Consider the following 25,885-nt stretch of genomic DNA (forward strand, 5'->3'; position numbering starts at 1 on the left):
TTCAGAATTTGTATATCCTTTTATTTACGAATTTTAACATACATGTCAAAATGCAGCATAGCCACAGAGCTCTAAATACAACAACAATCCTACTTGTGTTCTGTCATGATACACCGGTGGGAAAGGCCACATTTTGTGCAAAGACAAGTTCCAAAATGAACTGCACCGTACAGGGGCACGTGATGTGACAGCAGCCTCGAGCTGCTGGAAAAACAAGTTGTGAGCCGTAAGGGGACACCACAGAACTGACACCATAGAACTGACTACGACCGACTGGAGGGCAGCCAAACAAAAATGGTCTCCTAACAGTCCCAAGATAAAAGCAAAGCCATCTCTCTCTCTCCACACAAGCCACTGCCAAATTTTACGCTTACATCTCCCATTCCCCCAGGGACCTAAAGGACTGATGACTTAAGTGAGTTACGGAGGGCTCACAGAAGCCATTTCACATGCCACCCGCAGCACAGCTCAGTATTTCACGCTGACAGTCTTTCCTCACCAGTAACAGCAGCCAGACGTTCACCCAGCGCAGCCGGACAACAGGCCCAGTTAAGTACCCGAAAGACAATTGCCCAAAGACAAGGACGAAAGCACGGAGGGAAAAGGGACCTAACACAAGGTCACACGTGCTGCTGAGCGTTAGCAAGGGTCTCGGAGGAACGGCTGGGAACATTTACACATTTGAACATTGTATTTCTTGCACAAACATTTTCTTCACTGACATTTTTGTCAAGGCAAAGGTGCTTTCCAATACAGATCAGGTAGCCCACCAAAACATGGTGAATTCAGCAGCTATCTAACCTCTTCACTAATTTAAAAAAGTAAACCGTCAAGAGGGCAACAGTTAGACAGAAGAAAGCCCAGCTTCCTTAAAAATCCTCCAGATTAGCTTCTGCCCTTGTCACACACTAACGACCGCTGTTTTTTTCTGAGCGACCTCAGACAAGACCTGGCCCTGGGCCACAAAGTCAACGTTTCAGGAGCGGTTTTGCATGCAAGAAATCCGGCAGCAATGGCAGCGTGAGCTCGGTCCTCGGGCCGGACCTGAGCCACTTCCGGGGCAGTCCGCTGCGCTAACAAGAGAGTAAGGGATCCTCCTCTCTCCTGCAGAGACCTCGCAGCTTTAGCACCTGGAAACTCAGGAGGATTGTTCCCACTGTTTCAGCCACCTGCATCAAAAGGAGAAAAGCAGAATGATGTTATGGACAGGCTAGCAAAAGCACAGAGGCACTCCCTGATTATATGCTTCCTTTATTTTTATTTATTACACATCCTTACCTTGCTGAAGCTGTGCACTTACACCTCTGCACTTCACAGATGAGACAACTTTAGTAAGGTTTCTTTTTCCCCTACTTCTATTACCAAGATTGCTTCTCATCCCAATGGTTTCCTTCTTTCTTCCTAGTAGCATTAAGCCATCACACATCACTTACTCAAGTGCCAAACACGCTCGTATAGATTACGGCATGTGCAGCATTTGTGCAGCAATTTCAGAGTCAGCAGCTGCTCCCTCTCCTCAAAAAAGAAACACTAGAGCCCAAAAGGAAAAACTAAGCTGCACAGTTTGCACCTGCACATTAACAGGATTGCCACGACACGCTCGTGGCTATGTGTAACAAACACCGAGTAAGAGAGGAGGGAGGCTGTGGTGCCTGGTGGTCCCTGTGACCGCAGGGAAAACCCCCAGAGGACAGGGATGCCATCACGTCCAGGCTGGCAGCACCAGGGCACTGAGAGCATTGAGTAAAGCCTGTCTATGCAGGACACAAGGTTCTAAAAGAGCAAGAAAGATTTTTGAGGACAGCCTCTGAAAACCCTTCCAGAGCAACGCTAAGTGAAAGCGCAAATAGACTGAAGTACTAAGTCTGAACTCTGCCAATCTTAAGACTACAAGTCAACCAGACAGCCAGGACTCCTCCTATGCGTCCTTCTCTCCCAGACTCCTATCACATGCTTGGAGAGCATTGAGCTATCAACAGCTACATTAAATAAATTTAGATTGCATAATACAGTTACTAAAAAGTTTCCCTAATGTTAAGCTTGACAAGCCCCCCAAATGCTTTTCTCCCTTCTTGCAAATCCGTTTTCTGTGATGCACTTGACAGTGCTGTACATACAACCCATTTTTTTCCCTTCCTCATATGAAGGCAGCCACTTTCCCCTTTTTATTAGTCTATCGGCTTCCTCAACCCTCAACTTCATGAGCTGCTTAATTTCCAACACCAACGCCCAGCACCTCAGCTCAGAGAAACAATCTACCTGCCACAGCCAGCTTCAGTATTTGTCAGGAAAGCTGCGTGCTGTCCTCCGTAAAAAGTCTGTCCTAGCCAGGAGTCCTACTCGAGAACATGAAGCGTAACAAGATTTTCCCATTGCACCTCCCAACTAGGTAAGCGTTCACGAAACGATTTGTTTGAAAGATACCACAAGACTACACAGCAGAAACTAACGCCACCAGAAGGCTACAGCGCAGAAATGAAAGCCTACTTGTTACAGGCAGGTGTGATCTCCTTCTCCAGAATGCTAGTGCTCAACTCTGGGGAAACTGGCTTCTGACACATCTGGCATCAATGTCCCCGACAGCTGTAAATTGGGAAGAAAAAAAAAAAAAAGAGAGGGTCAATTTCTAAGCGTAGTATAAATAGAACAATCAGAAACTGCCTTCTAGGGACACATGCAATGCTGACAGGCAACTTAACACAAATCTGTTCTTTGATCAAATCAGACTTCAAAAATGCCTTCCTGCCCCCGCCCCAATACAGTCTACCAGATCTCATCTGGAAGCAAGGCAGCCGAAGCGACTGCCTGTGGAACTACTTAACTCCCCAGCAACGCCTCAGTATTACTGAGGAACTAATCTTTAAGAGAGTTGCGATTCTTCCCCTTCTCTCCCTATGCCTGGCTACTACGCTTTCCCGTTTTCTCCCTCCTTGCTGCGCTCAGCCCCTCAACATCTACCACAGCCAGAACAGTTCTCCTCAAAAACACGTGTCCCTCCTGGTCTCTCTTTAACTATGGTTAAGTCAGGCTTACTTCTGCCTTGATCCAGCCAGCTGAAATAGCAGCAATTCATATTGCCTGTCTTAGCAGTGTGAATCTAGTATTCAGCTGTCACCAGAGACAGAAATAGAGCCCCATATTTCATCTGTGACCCTTCTCTTTTCCCCTCTGCAGCATAAGGCCTGAGGTCCTTGATGGCTAAGAAACCAAGGCAAGTTCTGCTTCTGTTAAGAGTCACACTGGAAATTTATGGGTCACGTTGTTCAGGAAGTCCCAAACTGAACAAATACAGAGCAGTACCAACTGTTTTCACAGAATCACAGAATGGTAGGGGTTGGAAGGAACCTCTGGAGATCAACTCATCCAGCTCCGCTGCTTGAGCGGGTATCACAGAATCACAGGTACACCTAGAGCAGGGTGTGCAGGACTGCATATAGGTAGGTTTTCAATATTTTCAGAGAAGGAGACTCCACAAGCCCTCTGGGCAGCCTGTTCCAGTATGCTCTCACCCTCAAAGCAAAAGTTTTTCTTCATATTCAGGTGGACCTTCCTGTGTTCCAGCTCGTGCCCCATGTTTTGTCATTGGCACCACTGAAAACCATGTCCCGCCATCCTCTTGACAGCTGGCCTTTAGGTATTTCTAAGCATCAATAAGATCCCCCCTCAGTCTTCTCTTCTCCAGGCTGAACTAACCCAGGTTTCTCAACCTTTCCTCACACGGGAGACACTCCAGTCCCCTGATCATCTTCATAGCTCTCCGCTGGACTTGCTTTGTTACCTGCTGTGAGGCCAGACTTGGGTTAGGGAGGTCAATAGCAGCAAGGGAGGGAACACGGGACTCCGAAACTGTTTTATTTTCCTTCTTCAAAAATCTGGGATGCCAGCCTGCAAAAACACAGCCCACGCATACCACGTTAAGGAAGCAAGAGCTGACTGCTCTAATGCACACTGCTTCCTGCCCTTTATTTAGGATCCAGGTTTTATTTAGAGGACAAAGCTCATACCTTCCACTCCTCTCAGTTCAGGGAGATGATTTAGTTCTGGCAAACGCACATCTGTCTTGGAGAATTCCCACTTTTTCCTGTTTGCTTGAAGGATGTTTTTTTCATTAGTAACCTGTAATCAAGGGCATAAGTACCAGCTCATTAAAATATTGGGGCAGGGGGGGAAGCTATTTTCAAGCTTAAAACTGCATCAATACAGCAATGTTTGCTGTAGTTGGAACTTGCACAAAAGTAAAAGAAAAGAGTCTAATGTATGAGAAGGAATCCATTTTGCTCAAGTGTCATTTAGACATTATAAATGATGGAACAGCCACAGCAAAACACCCCAATCGTCTAAGTGAGACTGCTTTCAGAGAGACAAAACACAACACTTGGAGAACAGCTTGGATTAGTTTTCTGTAAAAAGGCATATGTTCCTGCTGGCATGGGAAGGATATTGCCTAGGTAGCAAGTGCAGTGGAAAGCTTCCCATTTCACTTGTTTTCATTATCAATTTTTAATGCATTTATGACCTGACTAAATAAGGCCCTGACCATGTTAAATCCAAATCCTAAATTCTGCTTCAGTAGCGTAGCACATATGGTCTACTCTTCCTGGCCAGCAGGAGGCTGTGGATATATTTCATGTCTCACAGACGTGAAATAGCAGTCTGACAGGCTGTGTCGGACTGCTCCCCTCATTTAAAATTGTTCTGCGAGACAAAATCCATTTCATATAAGGTAACAGATGACACCTGTAGGAAAAACGGGGTAAAGAAAATATTTCTAGTTGGGAGTTATGGTGAAAGCTGCGACTGATGGGATTCTTTACGATAAAACACATACTTGAGGTGAGCGTTTATTTTTGCTTTGCCAAGGGGGAAAGGCAGACGACTTACCGATGTCAAGCTTACACTGTAATGGCCTGCTGGAGAATGCTTCCCTTGCTTTAGAAATGGGTTCAAGTATTTTTTACTCTTTTCATCAACTCTGTAAATAAAAATGCACTGAACTTAATATTAACTGGGTTAACAGGGTGAATAAAGAAACCAACAAATACACGACACCCAGAAACACCATAATTAAATGCTTCAAAAGATGGCTCACGGGGAGAATACCCTTCTGAGCACAGTTAGCAGAGAAGTTTGGTCCAAAGGACAAGCCATGAGTCACAGAAAGGCCAGTGTCACAGCAACTGGTAAACTGTTGCTGTCCAGTAGCGCTTTGCCAAACTCACAAACACAGAGATCCCGGGCCTGGGTGGACAAGCACTGCTGCTAGAGGCGAAGCCGAACTTCCTTATCCACATGAAGTCCTCCACCCAAGCACTGTTCCTAGCAGCGTCCTGTCCCAAACCCACACCTCTCCTTCCCACATCACCCTGCACCTCTCTCAGGAGATTACAGTTCCTCGGCAACAGGGATCACGGATACAAGCTCTTCTAGTGCTGCTCCCGTACCTGTAATTAAGGTTCGCAGGCAGAGGCCCCATCCCAACTGTAGTGGGAGAAAGGTTCTGGTTGATGGGAGGGATAACTATGCCTGCATTCTTGGCATAGTCCAAGCTGCTGCTGGAATCTTTTAGGCTGGTTTGAGGGCTTATTTTAAATGGATTGATTGGACTGTCGTAGAGGGAGCTCAGGTTGGAGGATCGGTCTGCTTTCTCTGCATCAGCTTTGGAGCGCTTCGCCTTCAATAGCTTTCCATCTCTGCTCTTTGGGTCAATGCTGAAATCCTGTTTGGGAACATAAGAATCATTTTTCTCTTACAGTCATATTTAAGGAGTAGCTTAGAGGAGCACACGTAGGGAAAAAAGTTAAAAGCCTACACCTGCATGATTCTGCAAGGATCTGTTAGAGATGGAATTGTTTTTAGCAGAAAAGCTCTGTTTTCTGTCAAACAGGAGGAGACTCAGCAGGGTTCCAGCACCCTCTGTAAATAAGTCACCTTAGAATGGGATTGGAAATGATGGGGCAAGAACAGCCGTACCCTGTGTAACTTCCAAAGAAATAAAATAAGAACCGAGCCCAATGCCACCTTAAAGTCACCCTGAAGCCTCTGTTCCTTACTATGTGACTGGAAGCGAACGATATCATTTTGGAAACAGGGCTTTACGGCAGGTAGAGAACAGCATACAAGCATGTTTCTGTGATGCAACATGAGTTACGCTTCCTACTCGATTCTCCCTTCAGCTCCCTGCTTGCCAGTAACTGTATCACTATGTAGTTTACCTGCAAGGGACTGGCCAAGTAGCCACTAGCAGACTGCAGAGCCAAGCACTAGAGCACCCTTGGAGCAGCCAAACAGCTAGAATCAAAGGCACAGAACTTCTAGACAACAGCCTGCAGGCCGTATTGCGCCGAGTGCCAGAGCTGTGGGGACACAGGCCTAACTTACTGCCTTCAATCGTGAGCCAAGGTCTCCAGCGCTACTTAGTCTCACAGCGGCCTCCAAAGGTGAGCTTCTCTGGCACATCACACTTACCTAGTCTTTTTCTAAAAAACTGACACGGACAGTTATGGTTATGTTTTTGCTATGACCTTAACTGCTGCACATACTTATATAGTGATTTTAAAACATTAAAAAAACCCAAATACGTTTGTAAAACAAAGAAGGACCAACCTGGACACCAAGCATTTTTCTTTCCTCTAAAACATCATCTTTGTCCCTTTTGCTGATTTTTGATTTTTTTTGTAACTGACGGTCTCTGGCATCTTTCTGAACCTTTATTTTAAGCTCCTGAGCAAATCTACATTCCATGTAAGAAGAAAAAGAAAAGGGCTTCTGTTAATCCCATCATCACCACCAGGTGGTGTCCAGCACAGGCTCCTATAGCCTTTTTGGTAACCAAACCAACCATGCCTTTTTAACTGATGAAAACCCCCCCAAATGTGATGTATCCATTAAAATAAAATCTTAAAAGCACACACTTTTCACATTACAGCAATGAAGGTGTTTATATCCCAGCCTGCTGTAGGTACAGACAGGGAATACAGTGTAAGACTAAACTACCCAATACGGTGTGACACGGGGTGCGCGCACTGATTAATGTCCTGACAAGGTAACGAGGCAAACATGCCGCTGCAATGCGTTCCCTTTCAACTGTTTATTTCCAGGAAGGCTAAAACCAAACAAAACCCAAGATGTTCAGCGGCTGTCAGCTCTGCAAACCCAGCATGCAATCTTCAAGCACAACTGCTTAACTTCCTTCTAATATTAACTTGCTTAGGGCGAGAAATGAACTGTTTACCTCTCAGCAAATCCATCCTTGTTAAAGAAATCGCACTGCAAGAGTTCAGCACAGGCTGGCCTTTTGTCTGGATCAATCTGCAAACACTTCTGTTGAAGCAACATAAATAGAAGGCAAATACATCAGAAATGTAACAAAGGCTCTGGCATTTCTGAGTGAAGTCAAGAACGCAGTGCAAAACTCCCCCTTCTAGGGCCTGTTGTGGTGAGATGAGCGTAAGAGACACCACTACCAAGAGAGTTTAAGGTTTGCTGGCTGCTTCCATTTCAATTGCTAATGCTCACAAAGACCTACTGCATACCGAATACCTGTCAGACTAGATCACTCCCTCCCTCAGTAAACCTCAAAATTTTCAGTTACATTTATTTGGCTAAGGCTTTAGAATCTGTTTTGATTGTTAAGCATTTCAAAAACAACCACGTGGTTTTTAGGTTGTTTTAGTTACTCAACCTATCAGTGCTCCAGACTTCCGCGTGAAGGCACAAATGCACTCCCTGGAAGGATTCTTCAGAATCTGTTACAAAGCTGTAGGCTTCCTAACTCCCACAGAGCAGACACATAGCTCCAAGAAGAAGGGATGTGTTTGGATGCCATCCCATCCAAGCCTACTTGCTTGCAGTGCCTCCACCAGCAGGTGGAGGGAGGGTTGGCAGAAAACACTATATTCACAGAGCTCTGCTAGCAAGTAAGAAGTAAGGGGCTGCGTATTATCTACAAAGCATCCACTTAGGTAGCAGACGAGGGGGAAAGCTAGCTTGTTGGTAGACCTTTCAAAAGATCAACTGATGCAGCGAGGTGTGTGGGCGACGATTTCAACACACGAGCCCTTCTTCACCTTTCCAATCCCCTTGGAAAACTTAATCAGTGGGGCACTATACACTACAGTCCTCCCTGGAGAATACACAGTGACCATTTTGGCTCTGGAGATAACTGGCTTCATCTCCCCATCGCCCAGAACGGTGGCTGTTGTATCCTTGCAATCCTCACTAAGCTACCAACCCAAGCAGCTGTTCATTGCATGGGTAGTTGAGAGAAAGCCAGTTTAACAGCCCCAGTCCTTTCCGTAGGCTGTATTCAGCTTCCCAAGGCGAAGGACAAATAAACAGAGAAACGTTCATGGCAAATGATCAGTTAATTACCTTGGCTAAATCCAGCACTACAGCAGAGAGCTTGGGGTATCGTTTGTCCAGAGATTCAGCCTCCTTCACTTCAGGCAACCTCATGCCAGCAAAGAGGGGATTTTTATAGAATAACTCTTGGTGTCTTGGAATTAAATTACCTGGAGTCACACAAACAAAGCAACCACGTGGAAGAAATATACAACAGTCCCGTGAAACATTTGAGAGGCTGAAATACTAAGTCAGCACCGCTGGAAGGGCTGCAGCCTGCGTCGTTCGCTTTCCACCTGCGTGCCATGAATCAATGCTGTACTCGCAAACTCCTGGCTTCCCTTTGGAAAAGGGTGCTAAGAGTACAGGTTCTCAGCACACACCACAGCCTTTCTCTCCACACTCTCCTCCCTCCGTCAAAATGTGTTTGACCCCTTCATTACTAAGCAGGCACTAGGAGCCCAACAGGCTGTTCTTACCCAGGCACTTGGTGATATGGTAGAGCTGGTCAATGTCTGAATCTCCAGGGAAGAGAGGCTCTCCTGTAAGCATTTCTGTTATCAGAGAGCCGATAGCCCACACGTCCACAGCCCTGGGAAAAATAAAAAAAAAAACCACATTCCAGCTCAGCACAGCTTCATTTGTCTCTCTGATCTACAGGCTGAGCCAGGCCAATGCACAGCACATCTTCTGCAAGTTATAAGCAAGACAGCTGTTTTCCAAGCTTACAAGTGCTCTGATGAAGGGCAAGGATTCAGCTCTTGAAGCAGACAAATGCTAGCAGAAGCTGGACAAAAATCATGCTCCAAAACCCAATGCTTTAAAAATACTAATACAACATAACACATCAGTAGAATCTTGCACTTCAGAGAGCACAAAGGTAAGCAGCTCCTCTTTCTGCAGGCATCTGCTTGCTCTTCAGGCACATTTATGGAAAATAAAATAATACAGGGACATACATAAACCCACACAATTATACTAACGGACCTGTGAGTGACAGAGTTTAAGTTCTGACCTGGTTTTGCAGCACTGGGGACCCCAGTAAGAAAAATCTCATTCATCCCACCTCCTCCCTCCTGAAATGTCTGTCTAGAGTTGTTTGGAGGGACTTTTCTGTTTTCCCTCCATGACTCCAATGCACAGGAGGGATGTCTAATCATAGCCTCCACCAACACTAGCACTAGTAGCTGAAAAGCTCCGATTGACAACAGGCCTGGAATACTGAGGGCTCTCCTCGCCTTTTGAGCCAGGAAAGCCTAGCACTAGCTGCAGAGTGGGACAGAGAAGAGGAAGGCTTAAACCTTTACAAGTGAAAAACCAGGGAATGCTGAACAGCATCCCTTTAACCTGTTTGCCAAGCAATAGTCCCCTGCCTCCCCAAAAAACAGAGCACCCCCCTCCAAACTCCCCACAAGCTCACAACCCTTCTGCAGGGCCTTGCACGCCAGTCTTACTTGCCATACTTGATATCTCCCACCAGCAGCTCTGGAGCTCTGTACCATCGGGTTGCCACGTAGTCTGTGTAAGCTTCCCCAGAAGCGGCTAAGGTACGGGCAAATCCAAAGTCACATAGTTTTACAACCCCCGACTGGGAGACTAGTATGTTCTCTGGCTTAATATCCCGATGTATTATCTGCACAGAGAAAAGCAAGTCGAGGCAAATAAATTCTCCATTTCTACTTAGTAAATTGACTGGCTTACAAAAATAGTGGCTTTCTCACATTCAGGTAGAAAATTATGTTTTTGCAGGCATGGCAAACATACGGAGTCTGTAAAATACAGCTACATGCACACAGTCAATGAATATGTGCTGACTCAAGTGCACAGGTAAACTCAGAACACACAGAAACGTTGCACACAGAAATGTTTATTTTATGTATCTCTCTGCATATGTTCTGCAGGTGTATTTACTATAGTTATTTTAACAGGCACAATCTATTATGCTTGAAAATCTGGCCTTGACCACAAGCTTAAAAGCTGTACATATTGCAAGGGCCACAGGCATGTCCTGCAGTTAAGTGTGAAGACTATTTTAGGAATTCACGAGAGACAGTTTCCCAAGCGTAAAAATAAGTAAATAAATGTGTGTGGATTTATGTATATATAGTTACACACTAGGATTAAATTGGCAAACCCTTTAGAAATCAGTCAAGAACAAAAAGCAAAAAATACTGAAAAGAAAAAGCAAGCCTACATGGTTGTATAGACACTATCAGAATCAAACTTCTGAAAGCGAGGCTATCTCCCTCTGCAAGATAAGCCAACCTACAATAAGGTGTCACCAAGTATTAAATCCCATGGACTTCTGGGCCCTTCCTTTGAAATGCTCTCACAGATGACATCAGAGACAGGCTACTGCGTTAGCTGACATCCAGCTCTGACATTTTATATGAAGTTTGAATATATATCTAAAATAGACACTTCTGTATCTATTCATTCAAGGTTAACTGCAGAGCTGACTTCTCGTGCATACTTACATTATGACTGTGACAAAACGCTATTCCTCTCATGATCTGAAATAAGTATTTCCGAACCCTGCTGTAGTCTAGTCCGTTTGGAAACGCCTCAAGGTCATCAAGCACCGTGTGATCGACAAATTCAAACACCAGATACCACCGTTTCTTCTTCTTACACACTTCCAGCAGGTTCACGAGATTCTCATGCCTGAGTTGCTGTAATAAAACAGGAAGTATTTTAAGAGAGGTTGACAGCATATAACGGAGAAACTACGACTAGATACTTTTAACGGCAACGCAACCGATGCATTGCCCTGGAATGCTCTTCTCATCATGGCACTCACGTGCATTAATTCTTAAAATCAGCTCACTGATATTTTAGAATGGATTTTGTCAGTTTTATTTTTTAACATTATCTGAAGGATTTCCACCATCTCATATATGCAGACACCTGTTTTGTAACCTAAACAGAACACTGACTAATGACATTTCTTTTTAACAGGGATGCTCAAAATACACTGTTCTGCTGTTGGAACACCTCGTGTGTTCTGCTTCTCACAATACCCTCCTTACGTAAGAGGTGACCCCAACTCATCACGCCCCGATCTTGACAAGCTTTAGAGCCAGCTTATATTCCACACGAGAGAAAGCTTGAGGAAGTCAAAACGAATTCCACAGGAGCATGCGGTCAACATGTGAGAGACAGCAGGCACCTGACAGCACCTCCCACGAAGACTTGCCAAAGCAAAGGAAAACCCAGAGGTCCCCGAGCTAGCAGGGAAGACAAAGCAGACCGCTCTGTACTGGCAGGTTCAGCACGCTGCCAAGTATGTCTCTGACCACTGCTAGAAAAATGGGGCATTCAACCGACTGGTGAGCTGCAGAGGCTCCTTGCTAGTTCCCTGGTTTTGCTTAGGAACAGCTCAAGCAGCAAAACCTGCAATTTGTTCCCGTAACATCGGGCTGTATCTGTGACTCAGACTCACTCCTTTAGGAGATATTCTCATTGAGGTGACCAAGTAACACTGTGCCTCCCTGCCTGCTCCCTCAGGGCAGGGCACCAGGAGTAACCCTAGCTACCCCTTCCAGGCAGGATTCAAAGGACTGCCGAAGACACCTCTCAACATTCTATTGAAGAAAATTTTTGCGTCTCCCAACAACCCAAAGCTGATGCATCTTTTTTTTCTCCTACGTGTCCAGGAAGTTTTTATCTTCTCCGTCACTCCTTTCTCTAGATCCTCTTGTTAAAAACCTCTTACATCCCCATTCAAAAGCACAACAAAAGCAGCTGCAATACCTCTCTGTTCTACCTAGCTGCCAGTTCACCACCAACTACTCAGTGTCTGTATCTCTATTTTTTCCTATTAGGGCTGATAGAAGACTCTTCTTTTAAGCTCCTCCCATACCCAAAGCATTTCTGTTGGCACTGCCAGCTTATACACATTTACAACAACTAACATGTGCCAGAATACAAGCACACCGAATGGATAAAAGGGAAATTCAGCAATCTTACATGTTAACAATTAAACTGCTTCTATTAAACTGTGTCTAGCGGATTCAGAGTGAAAACTGAAGGGCCAAGGATTTGAACTGATTTTTTTTCCCCCCAATATTATCCAGAGGGAAAAGCTAAAGATAGTTTAGAGGAAAAAAAAAAACCCTGCAACTTAAATGAAAAGGAAAAAAAAAAAAGGCAGCTGTATTTTCTAGTTATTTTGTCATCACATTCTGACCAGCCAAGAATCCACCTCGTTACTTATCTGTAACACTGGTTTATCACATACCACTTTAACGAAACAGCCCATAACAACGCGCAGTTATTTATTAGCTTGGACCCTACCAGGGAAATATCATCGGAGGCTGCCTGAAGGCAGCACCATAGCTCAGGGATCACAACCAGGGAAGATGCGAAAGGACTGCAGAGCACAGGGACTTGTAGGGGATGTGACCTGCCAGTCCAGAGGGAGTGCCAGCCAACCTGCACCTGCGTCTGCCAAAGACCCAGACTTCCTGGAAGGTCTGACAAGTGAAGATTTTAAAAAAAGATGTCAATTAGGAAAAAAAAAGCTCTCTTCCCAAGAATTATTTCTTCCCAGCACAGGAGACCTGAAAAGGTTTTTGCTGGTTCCAGACACAATTAAATTTCTACCTGAACTCCAAAACAGGAGAAAATAAATTAAAAACAGAAAAAGAAAATTAGGTTCACAGGGAGCATGCAAGTGAAGAAACCGCAAAAAGAATAAATCTCCAGCTATTTCTTTTCACTGTGAGAGGCTGCACTTATTGAGCTATATATGGAAATGTTCCCCTTGCTAAGTTCCCATTTACCCAGGAGAACAAGTTAATTCCCAACACACCTGGGAGGCGGTACGTGCTTTGACTCTGTAATGAGCTGAGCCTGGCCAACAGATCACGTACCATCCACGCTCACACAGATCTGCTTTAAAAGATTTTGAAGGGACAACGCTTGGAGCTGCTGGCTGCGCCTCAAGCTCCAGGACGTGCATTTCTATTAACTCTGTAGCTCTTGCAGTGATGGCCGAGATCACTTCCCCCCCCCCCCACCCTTCACAGCACAGGGACTATAGTCTGGCAGACTTACAGAGAGACACTTGTGCCAGCCAAGAGGAGAGGAGACAGGCTTGCACGTGTTCCCACCTCCAGAACACCCTGCATCAGGGGAAAAGCCTAGATGCGCTCCAACTGTAATAAGGCTTTCCTTCATTCCTTTGCCAAACACATCACCCGTGTCCCAATGCTTAAAACAGCCGGCCACGTGTGCCCTTGCACAGGGACAAGCACTCCTCTGTGCACACCACCTGTGGGACACGTCTGACACCATCTGTGGGACAAGGGAAAGAGGAAAATGCTGCAACTACTGCAGAGGCTACTGTGACAAACACACAGGGGCTGATGGTGGTCAAAAGAGCAGAGAAATGGACGTATGGCAGGGAATCCCACCCCGCATCCTTGTCACCCTATTCACAAAGGAATGCAGCAGAAAAACCCAGCAGTGAAACAGTTTAGGAACTCGCAAAAGCTTCTGTTAGAAGAACAAAGCCAAGAGAGGAAGCAGAAAGACCGTATGAGGAAACACCAAGCTCCAGGGTATTTTCCCAGACAGAGTATCGACAGCCCTTGGAGAGAAGTAACTTTAACAAACCAACCCACACAATGAGGCTACAGAACATAACGCTGCTGATAAGAAGCCAACAGGCTGAAGTCTGACGGGACATTTGGGTCACTATAAAGCATCCACAATTAGTACCAGGCAAATCATGCCCTCAGACAGCAAATGACATTCTGCTAGCTGGCTTCAGCCCGCGGCTAGCCATTGATTGATAAGGTTCAGGGAATTTAATACCTGTCCTCCTCTAGCCTCTTGCTGGCAGTACAAGCCTGCCAAGAAACTGCCATTAATAAAATAAAATGAAGTAAAACTTTCCCAGAAGCATTTTTCTGTCTCGGGTAACACCTGTACCCAGTCTAGTTAGGTACACTGTCACATAGCCAGGTCACTGCTCACCTGCCAGTTTTGAAAGTTCATTATTTCTTCTGTTTTCAGCAAATTCACAGCAACAGGGTACTCGAATTTGGTGCACAACAAAGGGGGACACAATTGCCACCAGGAGGCAAGAGAGACCTTGGGACTCCCTCCTACCTTTCCCTGCTGAATACAGGGCCCACAAACAGACTTCTAATCGAGTCAGGTTTTGCCAGGCGAAACCAGCACAGCACCCAGCCAAGGGGAAAAGCAGCTCTGCAAGGGTACAACTCAAAGGCTAAATGAATCTACCATGGCTCAGCTGCTCACTGAAACACAAACAGGGCCCAATCAACTCTCTTTGGGCTTGGGCTTAAGTTATACTTTGTAAATGGTGCTCAGAAGCACCTGTGTTTCCCTTTTGAAACTGACCTGACAGTTTACATTTACACCTACCCTGTAACCTCACTGGATAAACATCACTCCTTAAAGAACTATCTAGGTGTCCCAAGAGCCGGTTTCCTCCCCAAAACCCTGCAAGTAGGTCTCACCCACACCCTTCACTTCTCAGCAGCTAGCACCTTCACTGCAAGAATAACTCAGACCACGAACACAAAGGCTAATATCCTGCTCGAAAGAGACATTTTCTCTCACAAAATTATTTAAACACCTGACAAGGGTTCAAAATACACCGTCAAGAGGCACCTTGAGAACCACTCGCACGCAGCTACTCTCCCTCCTCAGGGAACACCCAGGCTGAGCTGCACGGTTGCCTCACCTGCAGCAGGGCAGGTTGTAGAGTAATAACTATAAGAGCTTCAAAATAAAAAGGTCACGCTCTGTATTAACCACCTGGATGCCGCGGTTTGTGGCGGGTATCATGCTGCGACATAAACGCCTCCCAGCTGGACGAAGAGCTACGAATTTAAACACAAAGCCACCAAAAAGCCATCGTTTTGGCCCGACTTTGCTGGAAAAAGCAGGCCAGCCCCACTCGGTTGCCCTCGCAGCCGCCCTGCTCACCTTCAGCAGTTTGATTTCCCTCACGGCGATCTTCCTCACCACCGGGTCGTCCTCGCTTTCCAGGAACTTCTTAACGGCGACGATCTGTCCGCTCTCCTTGTTTCTGCACTTGGTCACCACACCGTAGCTGCCTTCCCCCACGAGGCCCAGCACCTGGTACTTCTCCATAGCCGCAGCTTTCACCCCCGGGAAACGGGGGAAGCTCCGTTAGGCCGCGGCCGGTTGAAGGGACCGCGACCTGACGCCTCTCTCCTGCACGGCGGCAGGCCCGACGCACCGTCACCGGGGCAACGGCCGCCGTAAAACGCAATCGCCGTGCGCGGCTCACTGTCGCAAACAGCCGTACCGCTCGCCCGGGCGGACTGCCGTGAAGGAATGGCGGGCGGGCTGCCGGCCGTGAGGGAGGTAGGGCGGAGGATGGTCCGCTGGGTGACGCTCCTGAGGTACCGCCTCGTCCCCGTGCCCTACAGGTGGAGCCGGGGAGGTTTATTGCTTTATTATTTGTTAACGGGCCCACGCCTGTGTGTTTGTGCCATCCCCCCGAGCGGGGTCGGGGTCAAACCTGGCCAGGCAGTAACGCCATTCCTCGTGCTGGAGAATGTAACCCAGATATTTTACACTTCTCTATAAAAGAATTGTAACTTACGTGGAGAAGCTCAATAGTCAGTGAGGTACGGGTGTCAGCTGTACAGGGTACCTCGGCTATTAATAAATCATCACACTCTATCATAACAGATCTGGGTTTTCTTTTTTTAAATGCAACACGCTGTAACTCTTTTACTCAAATTTTAGAAAACAAGTGGAGGGCCCAGCGAAGCCCTGAGGGAGCCTCGTCTATGTGAGCTCTATCCTTCCCCAGATAAATGGAAAAAAAACATATTGAGAGCCCGGATGAATAGGTCTCCTGATTTAAGGTAAAAAACATTCCCCCTGTATCTATTAGACAGGGGTAATTATGTTCATTAATTAAAAGGTTTAAGACCGGAATCTCATCAGAAGACGGGGAAAACATTTTGTATTCAGTTGTGACCGCACAAGAGGGAAGGGCTGCACCAAGAGGTCCTTCTGGGAAGGCCTGTGGCCATAGCAGGCATCCCCCTTTTCCATCACCCAGTTGTGCACAATAATTACAACAGTCTCCTCTTCCTCGAGGCATTGTGCTTCTAAAATTCCTTCCTGGAAGCTCTCCACGTCCCTGTGCCCCTCTCAGCCTGGGATTGCTATTTGACTTTGGACTGACATATCGGGAAGACGGGGATGGCCAGGAAACAAATTTCTGAGTCAAGGGCACAAGAGGTGCCCGACCCCTTCCTAACAAAGCCAGCCTAAGAGGGTGCCCAAGACGTGCTGGCAATCTGCTTGGCTGTAACAAGTAAAAAGGCCTTGTAAAGCGTTCTCCCTTGAGGTTCTTTTCTTAAAGCCATTAAGGCACATAAAGAAGAAACGACTGTGCGATCTTACCTTGGTGTGAAAATGTGCAGTGGGAGGAGCGCCAAGATGAAAAACCAGTGCAGATTCCTTTAATGAATGCTCTGTGCCCAAGCGGGTGCATGCTGTTGCGAGGCAGCTAGGAACGTGGCAACGATAAAGGGGCAACAATTTCCTTTAAAACGGATGCCTCTCAGTGCCCTTGCTCTGCCTTTGATTTTAAAAACGTGGCAGTTGCTGCACATATCACGTGAAGGTAACCCGTTTCCTACCACAGAGGCTTCTTCTAGCAAAGCTGAAGCACGCGTGTGTGTTGACCGACGGAGACTTAATCCAACACGCTGTTCCCGCTGTGCACCAGACCTGGAAAACGGCATCATGAGGCATCATATATTCCAATAATACTTTCTGAATCCTTTACTGTATTTCCTGAGTCACGTCATTACGTGTCACCTTCTGTAATTCACTTCTGGTCGGTTTTATTTCTCCTTCGCCCTCATTCTCACTGCAGTCACTGTAATGCACCTTTCAAGGCTGACCTCACATTTCCTGGAAAAAAAAAACAAGGGAGCTCAGTTGGCATTAATCTATTCTATTCCTCCCACCTTCTACTGTTTGTCGTTACTGTAGCAAGTCCCTTCTCTGGGTGCCAGCATCTGTTCAGCGCTGCCAATAGATGGCTAACGTGGCAACCGATTAACTCCTCCCCTGCCGAGATGCCACGTTTGGCTTTGTTAAACGAAAGGCACAAAGTACCACCACACATACACAGCTGACTTCAAAAACTCACTTTGTCAGTGCATGTGGTTCTTCAATTTTATCTTTAGTAATTGCAAACAACCTGGGGGACCAGCCTTCAGAATCACAGAATCATTAGGGTTGGAAAAGACCTCTAGGACCATCAAGTCCAACCGCCAACCCAGCACCCCCAGGCCTCCTAAACCATGTCCCCAAGTGCCGCGTCTACATGTTTTTGAACACCCCCAGGGACAGTGACTCCCCCACCTCTCTGGGCAGCCTGTGCCAGTGCCTGACCACTCTTTCAGTCAAGAAATTTTTCCTAATATCCAAGCTAAACCTCCCCTGGCACAGCTTGAGGCCGTTTCCCCTCATTCTGTCCGTTGTTACTTAGGAGAAGCGACCAACCCCCCCGCTCACTCTAGCCCCTCTCAGGCAGTTGCTGGGAGCGAGAAGGGCTCCCCTCAGCCTCCTCTTCTCCAGGCTAAACCCCCCCAGCCCCCTCAGCCGCCCCCCAGCACACTTGCTTTCCAGACCCTGCCCCAGCTCCATTGCCCTTCTCTGGACACGCTCCAGCCCCTCAAGGCCCTTCTTGTCCCGAGGGGCCCAAACCTGAGCCCAGCATTCGAGGTGGGGCCTCACCAGTGCCCAGCACAGGGGCCCCATCCCTGCCCGGCTCCTGCTGGCCACACCAGTGCTGACACAAGCCCGGGGGCTGGTGGCCTCCTTGGCCACCCGGGCACTGCTGGCTCATGCCCAGCCGGCTGTCAGCCAGCACCCCCAGGGCCTTCTCCCCCGGGCACTTCCCAGCCCCTCTGCCCCAGGCCTGCAGCGTTGCCTGGGGTTGGTGTGACCCAAGGGCAGGACCCGGCGCTTGGCCTTGTTACACCTCTTAGAGTTGACCTTGGCCCATGGGTCCAGTCTGTCCAGGTGCCTCTGCAGAGCCTTCCTGCCCTCGAGCAGATTGACACTGCCACCCAATTCGGTGTCATCTGCAAACTGACTGAGGCCTTTCTTGCTTGTGGACAGTGTCCAGTGTCAATGGGATCTCTGTCAATCAGTGATTCCAGCTGCCTCACTGCTGTGTGAGTAACGCTGGTTTTTACCATCAGCCACTAACTTAAAGATGACAACAATTTCTTCTGGCAATAGGTTGATTTGGGGTTTGTCTTCTGAGTGATCTTTATTTTTATACATAGAACAACATCACCGTCAACTCACGATGATGTCTGTCAGAGTTGTGCTGTAATTTAAAGCCAGAGAGACTGAAGGCAGTGAAAAACGAGTGAGGTATCTTCCTAAGCCATGTAGCAGCCGTGCTCCAGATATGTTTGACAGCCTCTTGGTATCTGAATGGCATTGACTGAGTTCAGTCTCGATAATTTGAGAGAAACCCTTTTTTCTCTTGTGATGTGATGCCTATAGCCAACAGGGGCCGTGAACTAGATTCCTCCCCTCAAAAGCGTAATTGCTGGCGATGCTTCCTCATATTGGCCTTTGGAACCTTGGAACATTTTTCTTCTTTTAAATGCAGGCTGCCGTGAGCTCTTCTTATGTCCCATGACCACAGGAAAGGACATCCACCATGTTAATGAGTTTTAAAGTAAAAAAAAAAAAAAAACCAAAAGCTAGAAGTGCTTTTATTTTCTGAGAATTAAACTGGTACTCTTACAGTGAACACAGCCCTGTATCCAAACCGATGAATGACTGGAGAATCTCATTTTCTAATTATCTACAGTATAAATAAGACATTTTCAGCATTCTGAGCTGAGCACACCTGATACGATTTCTGTCAACGTGGATTCTGGATCCTTTGAATGTGGGGCAATGGCATTTCTTGTATATATTGTTTAGCTTTTTATAGCAAACAACCTGTGGCTGTGCTTTGTGCCTTCCACACCTTGTCTTATTGTAGCCCTCAGAAATATTCATTTAGAGAATGTCACGCAGTGCCAGTTCTGATTTTGGTTTTCTACTTGGTTTGCCAGAAATTTTCAGGCATCGTTGGTATCTGCCAGAATCATCCATGGTAGTTCTTGTAGTTAAGCCTCAGTAGGACAAATCACAACAGCCCCTATCGTTTAGGTACTGGGTTTTAGATGGGTCAGAAAAACAAGAGTTGTTTAATATTTTTGATAATGAAATATCCACTGACTTAGAGGAGTTAGGGATGAAGTAGTCTGGTGTCCTGAGTGATCTTTCAGAACTGAAATTACAAGGGTGGAGGTGTTGTTTTTTGTTGTTGGTTGTTTTTTTTTAATTAAGTAATTTTTGCTCACGTACAGCTGTGGTGAACGTCTACCAAGGTACAGGATTTCACAGTATACCTTCTCTTCATCGTGCAAAATGCAAGGGTGTAAAATGAATTTTAAAGAAAATACCACACCTGTGGCATGCGGCAGTGATGATACAGTTGATCATGGGATACTACCACCTTCTTTTCAAGGCGTTTCTGTGGTAAAGTGCCTTATTTTTTTTTTACCCACCCTGTTTTTCCCGATGACGGAACCTCAACACCTGCCTGGGTTTCACACCGCACCTCTCCCCCCTAATTTACACCCGCAGGCGATAATCACCTCCACCTCACCTTGTTTCTTCCTTCGAGACGACACCTGGAAAGGAAATAAACAGCTTTGGCGACGGCGGCCGCCGGTTTTTCGGCGGGAGGCGGTGTTTCGGCTGCCTGCTGGGGTTCGGGCCAGCGGCGGGTCCCGCCCGTCCCCTCAGAGGGCGGGCCGGGGCGGCGCCGGCGCTCAGGGCATGCGGCATCCGCCTCTGCGCCGCGGCCATGAGGCTGTGGGCGCCCGGCCTCCGCCCGCCGCCCGCCCTTTTGTTTCTTAGGCTTAGCTGTTGTCCTTCCCCTCCGCCCTCCGCTCTGCCCTGACGGCAGGGGCGGTTCGGAGCCGAAGGGAGGAGGAGGAGCCGGTTGCCGCCGCCGTTCCCCAGGATGCGATGGGGAACTGCTGGGCGCAGTGGTGCTGCGGGCTCTTTTTCCGGAGGGAAGCCGGCCGGCTCCAGCGAGGCGGAGGGTAAGCAGGCAGCGCCGCTACCCCTTTCCCCTCCCCGGGGCGGGGAGGTGCTGGGCCCGCCCGGCTCCGCCTTTCCCCCCCCTCCCTTCTCGGCCGGAGGCGAGGCGGCCGAGCTGGATGGCCCGGGGGCGGCTGCTCCCCGTCCCCCGGCGTGGACGTGGGTTGCCGTGGGGTTAGGGGGGTTGTAGTGGTGTGTGTGTGGCAGGGCCGGGGAGCTGTTGGGGTGCCCGGCGTGGGCCCGGCGGGGAGGGGAGGGGGACACCCCCCTCCATCCCCTCCCGCACCTGGATGGAAGCGGGGAGAGAGGAAGCCTGTGTGGCCTCTGTCGCGACAGCTCGAGCTGGTGACATGCCGTCGGAAGGTTGCTGTGCGGGTCGCGGGGGTGACGGTGATGCGCTTCCAGGGTGGCTTAGGTTTGGTTGCGGGCACGTTCTTGCCCCTTAGCCCTCTTCCAGGGTTGTTTTTCCAGGGAAGCAGCTTAGGTTTTTTTTCAGGTCAGTTGCCAAAAATCTGTGCAGGCCTCTATGTTTGTGCAAAGATGGAAAACCACCATGTTTTCTGGGATGCGATCTTGTCGTCTTTGTGAATCAGATGCTGAGGCTGTCTTGGGATAAAGGGTGACTATTACAGAAAATCAGGAGCAGAATGGTCCAAATAAACTTTCATCTGTGTTGTAAATGTGTAATCTGTCTTGTTCCGCAACAACCAGTTTACAGATGGGAAGGCTACACAATCTTACAAGACCTTGCTTTTCTTCCATATACTGACTAATATTTGATACTTGTACCTCACTCACCTTTTGACCGATGCGTTAGGATCAAAGTCTTTCTAGACAGATACGCTGAGCATTTCATACACTGCAAACTCATGGCCTCCGATTTCATGTCACCTCTAGCGGGTGAGTCTGATGCTCTGCTTGCCCTGAAGTCCTTTTAGGGATACTTCTCAGAGAAATGGGTGAAAGACCAGGACAGTGTGTGTGGAGGAGACCTGCTTGTATGCTTGTTACCCTCTAGCAGAGGGTATGAGAACATCCGAAATGCTTTGCCAGCTGGCAGTTAAGTATCTGTTTGTTGTGCTATGTACTCTTTAGGAAAAACAGGTGAGACTTGGAAAGGTTCTTGCTTCATGTGTGTCTTTTGCTGAGTCCCCACACATAGGCTAATACCCCTTTTTTTAGCAGTTGGGGTAGTGATAATAAGTCTCCAGCAATGTGTACCTACCCTGCAAATGACTGCTTTGGTTGTGGGGTCTCTTTGGTCTTTTTACTCTCCGTTCCCCACCCCCCACCCCCCCCACCCATTACTTTTAACTGGTTTATTAATTGACTTATGACCACTGGATGGGAGACAGTCCAAAAAGGCACAGGACCATTTTGGCTGTAACAGCAAATTCTAGGTACATGGTTATCTCTTATATTTCCTTCTGATCTAAAGTGACTAATGCCTATATTTTTTGTTGGTGTTTTTTCTATGTATTCTTTCTTTCTTATATGTTTGCCATACTCTGCTACTCTTTTGTACATTTTCTGGTCTCTGCGGTGTCATCAGTTCTTGGACTTGGTTTTGGTGCATGTTTGATTCCTGAAGCATCGTTTACTAGCTTCCTGCCACATGGTCTTATCTCCAATTGGTTTTTAGCAGGCTGTTGCTGAAGTTATCAGCTTACTCACCAGACTTGATTGGTGCTGTCTGTTCAAATAACTATGGACTTGCTGCTTGCTTGGGCTTTAGAATGGTAAATATGAATGCCGATGCACAGAATCTTGAGAAATGCCATTCTCTTAAATGGCAGGGAATTCATAAAGAAATTTCGATGAGCGTACTCTCAAAGGAGTAGTAGGTTTGCAGTGAAGGCTTAGCTACTCATACGTGCATGAATTGCTTTAGTCCAATATCAGCCTGTCCCCATCAGTGAAGTAAGTCTTATTGTCTGCTGTTGTGATGTTGAACTGTTAAATACATACCTTCAGGTGTTGCATAGCCTTGTAGCCAAAGTCTTAGAAAAAAGAGAATATAGTGTTGAAAACAGCCTTTTCCAACCGAAGGGGCTGCACCTGTTCGGATTGGCTTTGGAAGCCTGAACCTGGGATCAGTTTATGGAAAAAAGATCATTGGTGCTACCTCTTGCAGATAGCCGGCACATGGCTCAGATCACCTTCGTTTTCTCGGTGTCCTGGTAGCTTACAGAGCAGCCCTGGAGTGGGGTGGTTTAGGTATTTCCCTTCCACTGGGTGGTGGGAGGGGCAGGGAATTACATTGAAAACAAAACTGTAAATTACATCTTAGAAATTCTGGAAGCTTGCAAGTTAGATTGCCAGCAAATTTTGCAGGTTTGGTTACTTCTGGAACAGTGTAATGCAATAATGTAGCATATCAAGGTAATTGTCATTATTTTAATAATTCAGCTTTCCTCCCCCCCCTGCCCAAACTAGTGCACTTTTATTCTTAGATGCTTCAAGATTTAACCCTAAGAAATAAACACAGGATTAAATAATTAAGGACACAGTTTTAAACAAGTGTTACAATATCCTGCAAGATTGTAAGTTGCCTTTGCTTGGAATTGTGTTTAAAGTCTTGGAGACTTACATATGAAGTGTAGCAATGGTTTTAGAATTCATGTTGAGCATGCATAGAGAGAAATGAAACACCCAAACCTTCTGTAGTGTAGGTAAGTTTAACTTTCTGTTAAAATATAAACTTTAAATTAGTAGTTTTTAGAGTGTTCCTATGCTTCAGCTGAAATAGTTTTGCTTGAAGTACTAAAAGCTACAGCTGTAATTAGAAAGTAGGGCATAGCTAACTATACTTCACCATAAGTATTCCTCTTTATGCCTAGAGGAGTGTTTAAAAGGAGGAGGGGGAAAAAATAGAAGAATAAATAACCCAGTGACAAATGGTATTTGTTTGGTTAGTCTGGGAGGGGTTATCACATAGCAAAATTGAAACAATCCTTTTCGTCATTCATGTGGAAAAAGTAATTTTAACTCATGCCCTGGTTTTAATAGATTGAATGTTAATTTTTAGTGAATTTTTTCCCCCCCCACATAAGCTATGTAAGTTGGTTAGATTTTTTTAAATAAAAGATAGCATGACTTTGCATAAGAAGAGAATAAAGCATAGATGTGTGTAGAGTGCTGAAAAGTGAGTCTCTTGTATAGATTTAGATGTTGGAAGATTGACCTGTGGCCTATGAGCTGAACTGTTTTCTCTAATACCCATCAATCCTAAATGTTTCTCAAGTCTTCTTTAGAAAATGAAACAGTAGAGCTTAAAAGAGAATAAGAACAGCTGTAAGCATTTTAATACGTTGCTCTTTTTATTTAATTTGAAGTCATTAGGTATGGGGGTAAAGTTGATGGGTCTTCTAGTTCTGTCCCCAAGAACCTCGATCTTCCATAGTTGCTCTGGGATTGAAGGGCTCAAACTCTGGCACAGAATTAGGTCTGTTAAATCCCTGTTCATCAGGTAGCCTAACAGCAATGACACTTCAAGGAAGATAGGTGCTCTCCACTGTGTGTAATTAGGTTTAGTAAGCTTGTGCTGAGTTGCCTTCATTTTCTATAGGTTCACTGTTTAATTCTTGCAACTAATCTCACTGCAGCTCATGTGTTTGTCAAGTTGAGCATAACTCAGTTACCGCCTGACACTGTAAACTGGAAGTACACTTTTGTTAACAGCCTAGATAGTCCTGAAGCAATTTCCTGTAACTGTTCTATTAAATGAGATTATTAACGGTGCTGGCTCCTGCACACCAAAATGTTGCACAGAGGGGTAGCAGTGAAATTAAGTGTTCAGGCTGAACGTCCCAATTAAATTGCCATGTAGTGCATGAATTAAGTGGCCTTTCACCTCTGGCTTCATAGCGGTGAATCAACTGGTAACAGTTCTTCAGTGGCAGCTAAATATTTCTGTGCTGCAAGGTACACTGCTGTATGTAAGGAAAGGTGGTGCAACAAGTTGCCAGGGGAGACGTACCCTAACTGAATTCCAAATAAAAATACGATGGAGCTGAAGTATGTGATTAAAATAATTCAGACTTTGGCTGGTGTGTTGCTTTTAGGATACTAGAAGTAGGTGTTGGTTGCCAAGTGCAGAACTATCTTTTCTACAAGTGTAGAAATGCCTGAGGCTCTGGGTTTGTTCCTGATATCAGTCAGTGCTTGCAACTGGAAACTCTGGTTTTTGAAGTAGTTTGAAATGGATGTTGGACTGACGCACTGGTATGCATTTGAATGATCTCTTGGATGATAGCCAAAACTCTTTCGCTAGGTAAAACTGTGTTCAGGTAACTTAATACTGTATTGGTTTTTACAAAAGACAGTGTTAAGATGGAGAATCAAGGAGGAGTTTGATTCCTTCCCTCTGTAAAATTACAGACCGTGAATAATTTTTTGCACTTTAAGTATTGCCTTCAACTCTTCAGACACTTTTCTCTGAGGTTCAACCTTCTAGCTGTGCCAAGCTGTCAAAATAAATCCTGTCGTTGAACATCAATGTTGCACAAGATGCTATGCCAGTGAAGAGTTAAGTGCCACGATAAGCAACGGTGTTTTCAAAAATTGCCTGGAATTATATTTTCTGAGAAAAATGTATAGGAGGTATTGCAGAATACATTAAATGTCTGTAAATGTCAAGTCCAGCATCCTGATAAGTGATCTCGTCTCACTTTGAGGGTGTTTGTCTTTTCTCCAGTTCTATAGAAGATGCTTACATGCATTTTGCCTGTTTGCGCTCTGGTAGCCATGTAGAGCACAGGTTAACAAGTAAATGTGTTTAATACATGAAGATTCCTTGTTTTATTTTATACTTAATTTTAAATAGCTTTTGAAATATATTATCAGGCTTGCTTTCTGCCTGCGGTGAACTGAAGACTATTCTGTGGTGTAACTGTAGACTCATTTTTTCCAGATCGAAGTATTTTAGAACATGCACAACAGGAGAACACTTCACTATAGAGGTGAGTGCTTACATTTCTAGTGCTTTAAAAAAAAAAAAGTAGGAAAAGCTGAATTCTAGCAATGCCTTTAATACTTTTTGTGGTTTATGTACACTGAAATACTCCAGACCGAACTGGTGCTGCGCTGGGTGGCAAGAGCGGTTCTTACATAGCTCAGGACGTGAATACATCATCTCACTTCAATCTATCATTTGGAAAGAAGAGCAGTACCTGTTGTGATCTGAGACTCAGACCAGAGCACTCTAAAGTCTGCCTATTGCATTTTTCATCACTGCTGTGTCACGAGTGATTGTTCTTTTCTGCTTGGAGTGCAGGATATTTAGTTCTTGACTGCAGGACCGTGAATCTGATTCTACAAAAAGCTTGAACCTGAGGTTACTTCATTGTTTGCCAGTTGCGTTTGTAGCCCCCTTGGTTCACTGCAGAGC

General features: G+C 46.2%; 2 protein-coding genes across 4 annotated transcripts in view; one reads left to right on the forward strand and one right to left on the reverse strand.

The window, feature by feature from the left end:
• Positions 1 to 20,265, reverse strand: CDKL2 (cyclin dependent kinase like 2). Of its 3 annotated transcripts, XM_075090074.1 has the most exons (16): positions 20,057 to 20,194; positions 17,185 to 17,280; positions 16,765 to 17,094; positions 15,304 to 15,767; positions 10,818 to 11,012; positions 9,795 to 9,973; positions 8,820 to 8,932; positions 8,371 to 8,510; positions 7,232 to 7,320; positions 6,604 to 6,730; positions 5,442 to 5,716; positions 4,882 to 4,972; positions 4,005 to 4,116; positions 3,779 to 3,885; positions 2,488 to 2,583; positions 1 to 1,169 (listed from the first exon to the last, which is right to left on the reverse strand). In XM_075090074.1, the coding sequence occupies exons 4-15, from the start codon at positions 15,469 to 15,471 to the stop codon at positions 2,524 to 2,526; spliced, it is 1,656 nt and encodes a 551-aa protein (XP_074946175.1). In that variant the 5' UTR covers positions 15,472 to 15,767; positions 16,765 to 17,094; positions 17,185 to 17,280; positions 20,057 to 20,194; the 3' UTR covers positions 1 to 1,169; positions 2,488 to 2,523. The 3 variants fall into 3 exon arrangements, with proteins under 3 accessions (XP_074946175.1, XP_074946173.1, XP_074946176.1); XM_075090072.1 differs by having other exon boundaries at positions 16,765 to 17,280; positions 20,057 to 20,265; XM_075090075.1 differs by lacking the exons at positions 16,765 to 17,094; positions 17,185 to 17,280; positions 20,057 to 20,194 and having other exon boundaries at positions 9,804 to 9,973; positions 15,304 to 15,590.
• Positions 20,202 to 25,885, forward strand: part of AP1AR (adaptor related protein complex 1 associated regulatory protein) — a 20,314-nt gene continuing 14,630 nt past the window's right edge. Inside the window, exons 1-2 of the mRNA XM_075090076.1 lie at positions 20,202 to 20,498; positions 25,409 to 25,457. Of these exons, the coding sequence (XP_074946177.1) occupies positions 20,422 to 20,498; positions 25,409 to 25,457 (126 nt within the window). The 5' untranslated portion in view covers positions 20,202 to 20,421. The remainder of the gene's footprint in view (positions 20,499 to 25,408; positions 25,458 to 25,885) is intronic.

The sequence above is a fragment of the Phalacrocorax aristotelis genome, chromosome 4 (genome assembly GCF_949628215.1).
Source record: "Phalacrocorax aristotelis chromosome 4, bGulAri2.1, whole genome shotgun sequence".
Classification (NCBI taxonomy): Eukaryota; Metazoa; Chordata; class Aves; order Suliformes; family Phalacrocoracidae; genus Phalacrocorax; species Phalacrocorax aristotelis.